Source organism: Aspergillus saccharolyticus (genome assembly GCF_003184585.1).
Source record: "Aspergillus saccharolyticus JOP 1030-1 unplaced genomic scaffold BP01scaffold_34, whole genome shotgun sequence".
Classification (NCBI taxonomy): domain Eukaryota; kingdom Fungi; phylum Ascomycota; class Eurotiomycetes; order Eurotiales; family Aspergillaceae; genus Aspergillus; species Aspergillus saccharolyticus.
This window is the reverse complement of record NW_020290644.1, coordinates 135458-148438: the sequence shown is the minus strand read 5'-3', so window position 1 is coordinate 148438 and position 12981 is coordinate 135458. Positions and strand designations below refer to the sequence as shown.

Genomic DNA, 12981 nt, shown 5'->3' with positions numbered 1-12981 from the left:
CTGGGTCTTGGAGCAGGAGGATCCGTCACTAAGTGGTACTCCGGTAGATGCCAAGGTGAAGACAGGCAAAGGCCCGACAAGTGACTTGAATCAATGGTATTCCATGTGGGAGCTCTTAGAAAGACATTGGAATAGGGCTAGTCGGATTCATCAGATCCAGATCCAGGATGCACTGCCATTGTGTCCCCATACCGACATTTGCTTACCCCCCCGCCAATCAGCATCCGTCCTGGCCCGAATCGAAGCGGTGATGCGGTGTTGGGCCCCAGTGGTGGATGTGCATGTCTCTTTAGGCTAAGAATCAGGTGAATAGAATATCCTCATGCTTACTGAAGTCACTATGGATGGCATGGTGAACAGGAAAAAAGCAAGGCCAACCTCGTAGGCAGACTAGTTATTAAAACACTATTGTGTTTTGAGTGAATCTCAGACATCAACACACACACACACACACACACACACACAAGATGGAAATCCATCACCAAGTATCTACCAACTACAGATGGGGATGCCAAACTCATCTTCCCTGGTATCTCCCCACAGTTTCTCCTCCACCCACCGGCAATCCACCACCGGCGAAAATCCGGAGATCAAGATCATACATCGTTCATCATCCCGGAGCCGGCCAGTTCCAACGAGTTCACGCGATGCCGCCCCTCGACCTTCCCCCCGAGCTCATCCTCATGGTAGTCAACTGTCTCGACACACAGGCCGACATCAACTCCCTTGCGCGGGTCAACCGCCGCCTCTATCATCTCGTCAACCCCGATCTCTACCGCCGGAACATCCGATTCCACAAATCCTCCGCCCTGGTCTGGGCCGTCCGACGCGGGAACAGCGCCCTCACCCGCCGCTGCATCGAGGCCGGCGCCGATGTGAACGTTCAAGACGGAAGAACCCCGTCACCGCTGTGCATCGCAGCCATGAAGAATCGAGTCGAAATCGCCCAGATCCTGTTGCAGAGCAGCGAGATCGACGTCAACAAGCCGAACAGAAAGGGCGAGACACCGATGGCCTTAGCCATCGAGCACCGCCATATCCACATTGTACGGGTGCTCCTGGAATCAGGCCGCGTGGACCCCAACTATTCTGCCCATGACCTCGCCCCCATCGCGCAGGCTGTGATTCAGAAGAACGTCAGAGCGTTGAAGCTGTTGCTGCAGCAGGAGGAGATTGATGTGAACGTCCTAGACGACGACGGGGAAACGGCACTGCACATCGCGGTCGATCTGGGGGACCATCGCATACTGCGGACGCTGATGGCGGATGAGCGGGTGGCGGTGAATGCGCGCGTCAGGGAGACCGAGGAGGCGCCGCTTCTGATCGCAGTGCTCGCGGACGCGGAGGCCACGGTACGACTGCTGCTGGAGTGCCCTAGGGTGGATGTGAACGTGCGAGACCGGACGGGGAAAACACCATTGTCCTGGGCGGCGCAAAACGGGGCGGATGAGGTGGCGCAGGTGTTGCTGCAGACCGCCGGCGTTGAGGTCGATGTGAGAGACAACGAAGGCTGTACCCCCTTGTCCTTGGCAGCGAGATACGGCCATGAGGCTGTGGTGCGGCTCCTGTTGGACACCGGGGCAGTCGATCTTGACTCCCTGAACGATCATGGCTGCAGCCCGCTATTTCAGGCGGCAGTCCACGGTCATGAAGGGGTGGTGAAGATGCTGCTCGCGTATGGACCGCACGGTCCCTAAAGCATGGCTGGGTGTTCGGGCGTTTGGTTTTTTCGGCTTGGGAAGCTTGAAGGCTTGCGCATGGCATTGACGACGGCGTTGAGATCGTACAACCAAGCTCGGTAGTCCATACTTATAGTAGATCCATATGATACTTTATTCTCTCAAAGGTCTCTCTTCATAATCTAGACCAGGATCCATCCGCCTGCTATGTTGAAGCTAGACGTCCTAGCTGCTGAGAACCTCATCTCTGCATATACCACACACCAGTCATCGTCAGGGAGACCCCGTAACCCATCCATTTGATCAGCCATCCCACCCCCCTGCATCGTCAGGCAGCCAGCGGAAGCACTGCCTCAGGCAGAAAAACACAGGGGTTATCATCGAGATACCAGCACCTCCTCCCAACAATCGCCGCGGTGGTGTAGTGGTATTAACATTGCAGAGCCCCCGACTTCGTGAGCGGGTGGAGTGCAGATTCTGGGTTCGAGTCCCAGTCGCGGCATTCTTTTTGGCTCTTTTCCCAGCGGGGGAGGCGTCATGGAGGCGTCATCACGGAATTGTGGTGCGTAGCGATGTAATAGTTCATCATTGGGGTAAATGAGATCGAGGGATGGTGGTCTGGTTGAAGGGGGGTGGGATGGCGCGGGTGCTCAGTCCAGTATCTGTACGAGTACATCCCGGTCTATAGCTGATAGCTGTACATATCCGCGAGATTCTTCAGAGATGCTCAGCGAGATGCTCAGTGAGTAGTGGCATATGCTTGCCAGGTCCATTGATTTGTTCGGATGGATTCAACGCAAGCGTCTCCCTGATGTCACTCTAGGCAAGAGACTCCACAGACGAGATAACATCTTCGCACAAAAGTAGAGAAGGCAAGCAAGTCCACAGTACGGCCCGCGACTCCTCCCTACGCGAACCCCAGTCCCCTTCTTCGACGACAAAGTCATCGTCAAATTCTCCTCCCACGGCCTCTTTTCCAGCTCACCTGGCCACACACTGTTACAAAACCTTCGCATACCTGAGCCAGAGCCCCTATACACATTCATCATAGAACACTAGACCAATCTTCCTTCCGGATCCATTCCTCGAGACTCGTCATCGGACACTCGATCCCAGCCTGCGCATGAGTTAGCACAATTTCTGCAACAGACAATCAGCAACGCTCACCCTTCGCATATCCTCTGCCGTCAACAGAGTGTGATCCCCGCCGTCATACCCCGGATCGCTAGAGTAGGAGAACATATCTCCCACCTCACGCCCGAATTCCGGATCCGACACCTGGTCAATAAACTCGTGGAGCGGGATCTGTCGATACCGGGCAGCGACCGCGTTCGTCTCCCCCCAAATCCTCATATACTCCGTCCAGCTAGACTTCGTACCACACGCCATATAGCTCCTTCCGGGGGGCATTTTCGAGACGGCATATACAAAGCCCCCCAAATCGCTCTGCACCGCCAGATGAGGTATCACTGCGTCGGGAGACGTGGTGAAAGTCATTTCGAACATCTCCGCCCCGCTCTCCGTGTGGCACTACCGCGTGAGTCAGTCCATCTTCCATCCGCTCCAACCACGAAACGCGGAGGAAATGCAGGAATCCCGACCTTCCGGAAATACGCCTCTGGAACCAGGCGATAGCTGGAATTGAAATACCCCGTCTGCACGCACGACATCTTCTCCGCCAACCGGGGGTGCATTTCCCGCACATACCCCGGAAACACCTCGGCCTTGGCGTCGAAATGATACAACTCCTGGAACCGTCCCCTGCTGCACTGCTTCGCGTGGCTCAGCGTGGAGACAATCAACCCATTCTCATCGAGCGAGTCGACGGTTTGCGCCGCCGCATCCGCAATGTTCTTCCCCTGCTGCAGCTCGACCCGGTACGCATGTTCGCGACATGAGATGCCGGCGGTGAGGGCCCGCTGGCGGTCCTCGGGGCGGAAAAATGGTTCCCAGTAGTTGGTGACGCTAAAGATGATGTTGGCGCCTTGAAAGGCGGGAATTATTGTGTTTGGGTCGTTGAGATCGGCGGTGATGAGTTGGACGCCTTGGGTGACCAGGCTCTGAGCGGCGGGGGTGTTGGGGTTGCGGGTGAGGCCGCGGACCTGGAAGTTTGGGTCCTGCAGGAAGCGGCGGGCGACGGAGCTGCCTTGGTTGCCGGTGATGCCGACGATACAGATGGTCTTGGTGGACATCTTCGTTTTGGAGGGGTGTTGTTGATGTCGTGTGGGGTGGCAGATGATGCTAAAGTGTGATTGATTTTGAGACGGTGGGGGTTTGAGAAATGTTTAGTACCCCGCATTCGTGTATCATACGATACTATATTCTGAATCAATCCACATTACTGGTATGCAATATAGTATTGGTATCAGTGAATACTTATGATTGTCACTGGAGCTTGATTGATTGAATGACAAGTCTAGAGGACAGATCCCTGGAGAATCCCTGGATCCAAGTGCTCGCGTAAAATGATGCATCCATGCTGCCACCTGTTTACGATGCACAGTACGTTGAGCTTAATCAGCTCAACCATACTCTGATTGATGCCTATAGGAAGGCCAAATAATACTTTCCGTGGTAGTCTCGCACGGTAATGACTATGGGTAGTCGAAAGACCGTGCACAACCATAACAGCTCGCATCTACTGTACCAAACCATCAAGATGGATTCTTGTGCTTCTTGGAGCCCTTCTGGGGACCACCCACCGCCAACGCAACGTAAGTGCCAACCATCGCGCCCTCAGAGGACCAAACTCATCCATTTGCGTGCGATTTCTGCGAAGAGGTACCGTGCATCAATTGGGGAAAGGTTTTGCGATCGGTGGGGGTGGTGGCTTACTGTGGCATATCTTTACGGGGATGGGGTGTATACTTTCATTGCGGTGGTTGGTCATCTCGTATTTGCATCTGGGGAAAGGTAGTATGCAGCGCCCAGTGCAGTCTGACAGCCTCCGAGTCATATCAGAATGAATCGAATCCATCGAATGAATCGAATGAATCCCCCTTCCCCTCCTCCACATTTGAGCCCCACATGCCACATCTCGATCCCACATTCCCTCCACATGCATTCATCTGTACTTCATCCAGCGTTCATGACCACCTGCCACGGTCAATAGATGAGATGTAACGCAATATGCACACGGACCCCGAGACAGGCTCCCCCAGAGTAGATTTCCCATACGCCAGTCCGTGGCCCAATCCTCAACCACCCGAAAACACGAAGAATCGATTGAAGGAGATGTAGTCCGGGTGTTCGGGCACAGGCAGTCCCCACACTCGCAAAGGCAAAAAGCGACGAGAGAAAATGCGGGGCTGAACCGGGATTCCCCAGTCGGTCGCTCATCTTTTGCCCCTCACCCCTTTTGCCTCTCCCCCTCTCTGGACTTTCTTATTTCTTTCCAGCTGTTTTCATTGCTCAACTTGCAACTCGCTGTTACAGACAGAAACACACAGTCGCCATTCAGGTACACGATGTCCTTCCAATTGCACAGCGCCCCGCCCTTCCGGGCCGAACACATGGGCTCCCTGCTCCGGCCCCAGAACCTGCTGGAAGTGCGCGAAAAGATCCGCGACACCGGCATCTCGGAGGAAGAGGCCGGCCTGCCCGCCATCGAGACACAGGCGGTTCATGACGTGGTGCAGCTCCAGCGGGAGTTGGGCTACAAGGCCGTGACCTCGGGCGAATTCAACCGGACGCGGTTCTGGGGGCAGATGTGGGATGAGTTTGAGGGTGAGCAGCTTTCCTCCCCTCCTCTTTTTTTTTTTCCTCTTCGAGATCCAGCAGAGAAGATGATAGCTGACCAAACGCACAGGAACCGTTCGTCTTCAAGATGCAGAAGCCTCGATGTTCCGACTCTACCACCCGGACGTGGTGAGTCTGATCGAGAAGGACCGCAAGGTCATGCCGGGCGACTCGGTGATCGCGGGCTCGAAGCTGTCGTGGAGCGCGGAGAAGTCAGTCTCCAACCTGCACGAGCTGAAGCTGGTGCAGCAGGCGCTGCCGGAGAGCGAATGGGGGACGATCAAGCTGACGATGATCACGCCGGCCTGGTTCCACATGCGCTACAAGCAGGGCAAGGCGTACGCCCCCGACGCCTACGCCAACGACGCGGAGTACTTCGCGGACGTGGCCAAGGTCTACCAGGCCGAGCTGGCCGCCTTGTATGCGGCGGGTCTGCGCAACGTGCAGTTCGATGACCCGGGCATGGCCTACTTCTGCTCCACGGCCTTCCGCACAGGCTGGGCGGAGGATGCCGACAACGTGGGCAGCGTCGAGGACCTGCTGGATGCGTACATCCAGCTGTACAACGACTGCCTCCAGGGCCTGCCCGCCGACTTCCACACGGGCATCCACCTGTGCCGCGGCAACTTCATCGGCGGCCGCCACTTCGCCGAGGGCTCCTACGACATCATCGCCAAGAAGCTTTTCGAGAACCTCAACGTCCACACCTTCTACCTCGAGTATGACACTGAGCGCGCGGGCGGCTTCGAGCCCCTCAAGTTCTTGCCCAAGAACAAGAACGTCGTCGTCGGCATCATCAGCACCAAGCTGCGCGAGCTCGAGGACAAGGACGCTATGAAGGAGCGCGTCTACCAGGCCGCGGAGTATGTCCGTGCTGGCACTGGCGAGTCCCGCGAGGAGGCCCTCCAGCGCATCTGCGTCAGCCCGCAGTGTGGCTTCAGTACCCACGAGAGTGGTTATCCGTTGAGCCTGGAGGATGAGACGAAGAAGCTGGCCTTGGTCCGTCAGATCGCGGACGAGATCTGGGGTCAACCTTGAGGGTTGGGCGGGGGCTGAGCGGGAGTTAGTATGATTTTTTTCTGGCCATTTCAACAGCGACGGAAATGTGACGACGTGACGCGAGATATGTATTCAACAGACGTGATCATGGGTTTTTGGGTGGTGATATATGTATATCATAGGGATCAGGAGTGAACCAAGCCGACGTGGAACGATGAACATCACTCCTTCAGTAGCTGGAAGCTGATTGTCTGTCTTGATTGTGTTTAGGGGCAGGGTTAGCATCTTCTTGGATGTAGGAGTTGAGTCTCTCACCGTGGGAGAGACAACTCTAAGCGAAAAAGCTAGAAGCAGAGATCAGCGGGTGTGGCCCCTGAAGCTATTGCTAATTACTGTTAGTTTATCAGGTGTGGAAGCCGAAATTGTTAATATCTTGTGGCCACAGGGTCAATGGCCGAGATCTACAATTCTAGATCACAGCCAGACCCCTTTCCCGCTCTACCCTGAAGGTGTGACATGCTCAAGAATGTTGTGGTAACTTATAACGTTCATCCATGCAAGATGAGAATGAGAGAAGAAAAAATAAGGTGAAACATCCCGACCGTAGCCTGAGGCCGCGTAGACACACACCCACACCAATCAGCGCTCCGCAACCCTAAGATCAGCGAAAGGGCCACGCCAGCTTCTCCCGCCATGCATCAAATCACGTTTCACGCTTCCATTTCCACACCTCCACCACTCCATGGCCATTTCCCCTATTCCATCGCTTCTCCCGGCCCTGTGCCGTCCCGTCTGTTTTTTTGTGGAAATCCAGGGCCAGTTTGGCAGCTGCAACTAGCCGCCGAACACAGTCGATGAAGGAGGCCCTGAAGGGTCTTCTGTAATGGCTCCTTCAACCCAAGCCTCCAGCGCAAGCCTATTCTTGCTGGTGCAAGGGACTTTTGACACGGCCCATGAGATCCAAGGCATTGCCAAGGAGTCGCACATTGATCTCGCCTGCGTCACCCCCTTGCCGCAGTGGCCCCTGCCATCAGTCAGTCTCTGGTTTCCTGATGTCCATGTCACTGCACCAGCTTCCCGCCGTTGATCCACGGCTCGTTTAGCGAAGCTGTTAGCAAACGTCAATGGCCCGGAGGATTGATCCTTGCTGGAAACAGTAACGTGGATACCACCGCACAAGCTCTCAGGCTGACCCACTCCAGGAATATCGAAAGCTGCAGGGGACGTGGGGTTCTCAGTCTACTCCGTACAGCGCTAAGACAGATATGTAGATGCGTTGGAGCTTGCCGCTGAGGCTGGAGACATCATACCCAGTGGGGGTTCGACAGCAGCAGACTGATCCACCGACTCGGAACACTCACAGCCGCCGTGGTCTGTACGTGGACCAAATGGTTGATCGTTCAGGCTTTCGTCATGGTAACTGGACAGAGATTATCGAGTGCGGTTGATCCCCTCCACTGACGATCTAAGCCCAAAACCACCGGGAGGGATGTGCGTCTCGAGTGATCCGGCTTTCCCCAGAGCATTGAATCATCGGAGCATCGTGGGTTTGGATGCTGTGATGTGCTCGATCATAGCACGATGCATGGACAAATGGTATTTTTGTCGAGTAGGTAATGCTTTGGCGAGGGAAACCAGCCACAGGGACAAAGTGAAGGCAAAGAGCAAAGATGAAACAGCGGGTGTGCCAGGACAGCACGTGGGATCAGCCACATTCACTCATCATGCCTTCTCTATTCCGCGTCAACTTTTAGGAATATCACCGAGGACTGATGGGCCAGAGCCAACCTCTGGTCTACCTCAGCCCTGTCTCCACGGAATAAACTCTCCCGCACTGACCCAGTGCCACGACAGTAGTAGGCTACAATCTTGGTAGTATTAGTTCCAGTGGAGTCCAACGCCAGTTATGATCGATCCACTCTCGGGGTCTCTGTGTCCAGAATAGCCTGATGATTTATCGCGAACAGTCAACGTCTCAGAACTCGGCCTCCCGAACTCGGCGGCTCAGGAACATGACGAGTGTCGAGATCAGCATGCACACCTTACCCAGATGTCGTGAAGGGCAAACCATCTTATAAAGCCTCCTCTTGCTCGCCAACTTGTTTTCGAAAAAATCAAGCAGCTCAGTTGATCTGAACGCCCATTACCATTCCTTCTCAACGAACCAAAATTCGAACTACATTCTTTTTGCTTTCTTACGTTTTAATCTTCAATCACTTGTGAATCCCAACCCCCACCTACACACCAATCCTCAAAATGAAGCTCTCCGCATTTGCCATTGCCTGTATCCTGGGATACACCTCCGCCCTGCCCGTCTTTGGTGAGCAGCAGCAGCAGCCTCCTACCCAGACTGGAGTCCAGCCTTCTGGCTCTGCCGGCCCTGCTCCCTCCGGTGGCCCTGGCGGCTTCGGAGAACAGGGCGGTTTCCCCAACGGTCAAGGTTTCCCCTCTGTGACCTTCTCCGGTGCTGCTCCTACGGGTGGTCCGGAGGAGCACCAGAAGCGTCAGCTCGAGATCCCTGCCTCCGCCACTGAAGGCGGTGCGGCTCCCACTGGTGACTTCGGTGGTGCTTCGCCTTCCGGTTCCTTCGGTGGCACTATTCCCTCCGGTTTCCCCAGCGGTGCTCAACCCTCTGGTGGCTTTGGTGGTCAAGGTGGCGCCTCTCCCTCCGGCCTCCCTGGCGGTGCTCAACCCTCTGGCGGCTTCGGTGGCCAGGGTGGCGCCTCTCCCTCTGGGTTCCCTAGCGGCGCCCAGCCCTCTGGCGGCTTCGGTGGCCAGGGTGGTGCCTCGCCCTCTGGTTTCCCTGGAGGTGCTTCCCCCTCCGGCTTCCCCGGCGGTGCTTCGCCTTCTGGAGCTCCTCAGGGTGCTTCTCCTTCCGGCTCCCCTCACCAGGGTCACCAGGGTCAGCAAAGCCAACAGGGCCAGCAGGGTCAGCAGGGTGGTCAAGAGCAAGACCAGTCCTCTGACAATGCTTCCTCGGGCTCTGAGAAGGACGTCCAGCGCCGCCAGTTCGAACAGAACCAGGGTTCTTCCCAGCAGGGTTCTTCCCAGGGCGCTTCTCAGGGCTCCTCCTCCAAGGGCTCCTCTCAGGAGGGCGGATCCTCCGACTTCGGTGGCAGCGACGGCTCCGATGGCTCTTCGCCCTCTGGCACTGTTGGCGGCTCCTTCCCCTCGGGCTCCGTCGGCGGCCAGGGCGCTTCTCCCTCGGGCTTCAGCAGCGGTGGCTCCTCCGGCTTTGGCGCTCAGGGTGCTTCGCCTTCTGGGTTCCCTAGTGGCGCTTCTCCCTCTGGCTCCTTCGGTGGTCAGGGCCCCTCTCCCTCTGGTTCCTTCGGCGGCCAGGGTGCTTCTCCTTCTGGTTCGTTCGGTGGTCAGGGTGCTGCTCCCACTGGCTCTTTCGGTGGCTCTGGTGCTGCTCCCACTGGCTCTTTCGGTGGCTCTGGTGCTGCCCCTACCGGTGTCTCCGGCTCTTTCTAAGCGCTCTCTCGGGATTTTACCTCGAGACATCAATCCATTCCTTCGACAAGGGCAGTGGTCGTCAGACTGCGCGAGACAATTGTTTTGTTATTGAATGATGAGCATGAATCAAGGGATGGGACTGGCTGGGAATCTCCGCATGCAACTTTGTGATGTGGGAATTGTCAGAGGGCGGAAGATGTACAACAATGAGGCAGCTTGAATAATATTATCTGCCGGGTTATTGACCAATAGCACTGTCAACTCAACCAGGAACCAGCAGCTTTAGTCTTGTCCTTCGTGCCCAGGTACTCCGCAACTTTTTCATTGTAGATTAACTTGTACGTCCAACAATTCAGCCCAACACGTCCGCAGACAATTCCACAGTCACCTCTCACCCTTGAATGTCAACGACTTTACACCTTCCCGACAGACCCCTAGTCAAGCGTAGCATACTCCTCCTTCCATGCCCCGCCCCTCCCTGGATTGTGCCACCTTCTAATCAGGAGCTCGGTACAAATTGCGGAATGAATTGTCAAGATTCTTCCGCTCTCCCTCCTAATCTGCCTTCTTCCCCGTTTCTATCTTGCTGAATTTGCTGGTTCTAGCGTCAAACTCCCAAGCCTCTGGGACTGTTCAGACAAGCAAGTCGGGCTACAGCTAGCGAAGCATATCTAGAAAAAATAAGAGCTCCTCCGGGAACTTGTCGAAGGTATCCCAGATGTAGCTGACCCATTTGCGCTTGGGTGGTTGTTGCGTGATAGGGCCTGCGTGGACGATGCGCTCCTCTGTTGTAGCTGGTAAATGGAGCCATTGCATTAAATGTCTGTTGAACATTGCTTGCAGTGGTTAAGGAGAGCGAAGTGAAAATCTCTTGCTTGAGATTCCTGCTGATCTTTATGAGCTCACATGACTATCGGAAGCAGTGGGCAATGGGTGCATGCATGCGATCCTCCGATGGGAATGCAGAATACAGAGTACTTTCATCCCACTTGCGTCATTCACTCTCGAAGGTAAGAGTCTCATACCTTTACTCATCATGCGGGGACCCTTAGTTGTGGGGAATGGTCCGAGTGGCCGTCGACGCTCGTCATCGACCATGCAGATGATGCGTCTTGACCACTGCTTGGCATTGAACGCTACCCAATCTTTGCTCTGTGCACACTGCGTTGTATTCTCTCTAATCTACCGCGAAAGCTCAGAATTAGTGACAGGAAACCCACTGCTCGCCAACACCACTATCACGTCTCGAGCTACCCCCACCAATTAGACCCTTGACTCGTTCTCGCTGGATCGCTTTGGCCGCATGCCAGGTCTCAGTATGGCCGCCAATGGCAGGGAGACCGCGCCTTTCTCTATACCCATTAATCCAGCTCATCAAATCTTCCACGTAGATCTCTTCCATGTCCTTGAGTGAATGAAAAGTCTTGCCGCTGCCTTTCGTCCGGATCTTCTCCGCATACTCCTCCCGCATGTCCTCCGTAGGTGGCACCTCGGCTATGCCTGCGAACACGTTCGCGACGACAATAGCCTGGAACTCGAACAGAGTAAACGTCGCGGTGTAGTACGGCACGCCCACGAATGCCAGAGTGGGATCTGGGATGTAGAAGATGTCCTTGTGAAGGTTGTGCACCTGTGTTCCATCGGTGACCAGGATCGTCTCGTCAGCCTGATCGGCCGGTGTCGCGTCGTCATGGAGCTCCGACAAAAAAGGCAAGGTGATATGGTACCCGGTGCAGATAATCACATGGTCTATCTCGCAGAGCTTTTGTCCGGACTTGAGATGGATGTTTAGCGGGAGTGGTTGATCGTCGGATACGATCTCGTCCTTGCTAGTGATCTCGAAGCTTTCCACCTCGCCAACCCTCACCGCATTATCAGGGAGAACGCTGGAGGGCAAATCAAACAAGCCGTTTCGCGTGCTTTGGTAGACCCGTCGAGCAAATGGTCCGAGCTCCTTTGCAACGTCCGTGGATGATACCCCTCCTCCAATGAGTAAGACGTTCTGCGGTAACTATCAGAAAATGTTCGTCGCGACAGGCTCTGGGAAATCCCCTACCTTGTCTTTGTATGCGTCGGGTCTTCTGTAGCCTTTGGAGTGGATAATCCGCGCGGGCCATCTTGTCTTTGTTTCTGAAAGCCCCGGAATGTCCGGCACGCGGGGCGCATGGTAGTGACCAGAGGCCACAATGACCGCGTCGAATGTCTGATCTCGCAAATCAGTGTCCATCCCCCACGGCACCATTCACATTACTCACAGCTGTTTCTTCGTATTCCCTCAGGCTGTCCAACTTTTCTTCCTCTTGAAGAGTCGTCCAAGTAACATGCCACTTGTGCCCATCCTTACGTACACTGGTCACCCGGGCACCATAGATTGTGACCCCATCAGCTCCAGCCTTCCGAGAGGTATCCTGTATGTATTCCTTCATCACCTTGTGACTGACGAACTCCGGTGTGCCCTCAGGCCACGCGTTCAGCTTCACCCGCATCAACGTCGTCTCGACATTGTTTTTCAGGCCGACATAACAGGGTCTACCACAGTAAGCATTGATGCATTATCGACGCTTGTGGCCTAACTCACCCAGGAGGAGCATGCTCCAAGAGGAGTAACTGCTCAGCAAACTGGTCGCCTTCCCTATGTCTCTCGGATATGGAAGGCTTCGTGGACGGATAATTCGGTTCAAGCGGCTTTCGCTCATCATAGAGCCTATGTCTCCGATTAGCACAGCCCAATGCCGACTGGAGCGATGAAGCACACATACCACACACCGCCTGCAGCATGGTTGCGCTCGAAGACAGTGATGTTGATGCCTGCAGCGAGCAGATGGCCTGCCGATGTGACGCCGCTGATGCCGGCCCCGATAACAGCGACGTGCTGGATCTGGCGGGTCATGTTGCTATTGTCTGTGCTTTCGAGAGCGAAGATGTGGTCTTACGTCCAGTTTGTCGCTCTGGTCGTTCTCAGTGACATTAAGAGAGCGATTCGTGGGCCCATATCGCTCACGCTATGTCAGACGCATAAGGTGTAATAGTCGCACCCACTCTCTGGACTTAAAAGCGGCAATTAAGCGAAGGCCGATTATCGCTCCAACGTGAGATTCCATTTATATGA

At 55.2% G+C, this 12981-nt stretch overlaps 5 protein-coding genes and 1 non-coding gene across 6 annotated transcripts; 3 read left to right on the top strand and 3 right to left on the bottom strand.

The window, feature by feature from the left end:
• Positions 1-2089: 2089 nt before the first annotated feature.
• Positions 2090-2181, top strand: BP01DRAFT_t253. Its single transcript has one exon. It is a non-coding gene; the product is annotated as a tRNA-Thr (tRNA).
• Positions 2182-2311: 130 nt separating this feature from the next.
• On the bottom strand, positions 2312-3871 carry BP01DRAFT_325289 (NmrA-like family protein; the record flags this gene model as incomplete). The annotated part of the gene is made up of 3 exons (XM_025572857.1): positions 2312-2796; positions 2847-3209; positions 3281-3871. 3 exons carry the CDS (start codon positions 3869-3871, stop codon positions 2725-2727), a joined length of 1026 nt encoding a protein of 341 aa, XP_025428493.1. The 3' UTR covers positions 2312-2724.
• Positions 3872-5182: 1311 nt separating this feature from the next.
• Positions 5183-6950, top strand: BP01DRAFT_346705 (cobalamin-independent methionine synthase II family protein). The gene is made up of 2 exons (XM_025573650.1): positions 5183-5405; positions 5488-6950. Exons 1-2 carry the CDS (start codon positions 5192-5194, stop codon positions 6453-6455), a joined length of 1182 nt encoding a protein of 393 aa, XP_025428492.1. The 5' UTR covers positions 5183-5191; the 3' UTR covers positions 6456-6950.
• A 253-nt stretch (positions 6951-7203) lies between these two features.
• Positions 7204-7724, top strand: BP01DRAFT_133482 (uncharacterized protein). The gene is made up of 2 exons (XM_025570491.1): positions 7204-7449; positions 7619-7724. The coding sequence occupies exons 1-2, from the start codon at positions 7300-7302 to the stop codon at positions 7685-7687; spliced, it is 219 nt and encodes a 72-aa protein (XP_025428491.1). The 5' UTR covers positions 7204-7299; the 3' UTR covers positions 7688-7724.
• Positions 7725-8439: 715 nt separating this feature from the next.
• BP01DRAFT_404849 (uncharacterized protein) lies at positions 8440-10010 on the bottom strand. The gene has a single exon (XM_025578717.1). The coding sequence runs from the start codon at positions 9918-9920 to the stop codon at positions 8619-8621; it is 1302 nt and encodes a 433-aa protein (XP_025428490.1). The 5' UTR covers positions 9921-10010; the 3' UTR covers positions 8440-8618.
• A 1063-nt stretch (positions 10011-11073) lies between these two features.
• On the bottom strand, positions 11074-12762 carry BP01DRAFT_394175 (putative FAD dependent oxidoreductase; the record flags this gene model as incomplete). Its single annotated transcript, XM_025578300.1, has 5 exons — positions 11074-11874; positions 11929-12075; positions 12128-12401; positions 12451-12576; positions 12632-12762. The coding sequence occupies 5 exons, from the start codon at positions 12760-12762 to the stop codon at positions 11074-11076; spliced, it is 1479 nt and encodes a 492-aa protein (XP_025428489.1).
• Positions 12763-12981: the final 219 nt, after the last annotated feature.

Excerpts from the sequence above, each read along its gene's own strand:
- BP01DRAFT_346705 (XM_025573650.1), top strand. The coding sequence starts at position 5,192 with ATGGGCTCCCTGCTCCGGCCCCAGAACCTGCTGGAAGTGCGCGAAAAG. Across the intron at positions 5,406-5,487 it reads GATGTGGGATGAGTTTGAGG|GAACCGTTCGTCTTCAAGAT; the intron begins GTGAGCAGCTTT and ends CCAAACGCACAG.
- BP01DRAFT_404849 (XM_025578717.1), bottom strand. The coding sequence starts at position 9,920 with ATGTCTCGAGGTAAAATCCCGAGAGAGCGCTTAGAAAGAGCCGGAGAC.
- BP01DRAFT_133482 (XM_025570491.1), top strand. The coding sequence starts at position 7,300 with ATGGCTCCTTCAACCCAAGCCTCCAGCGCAAGCCTATTCTTGCTGGTG. Across the intron at positions 7,450-7,618 it reads CGCAGTGGCCCCTGCCATCA|GAATATCGAAAGCTGCAGGG; the intron begins GTCAGTCTCTGG and ends GACCCACTCCAG.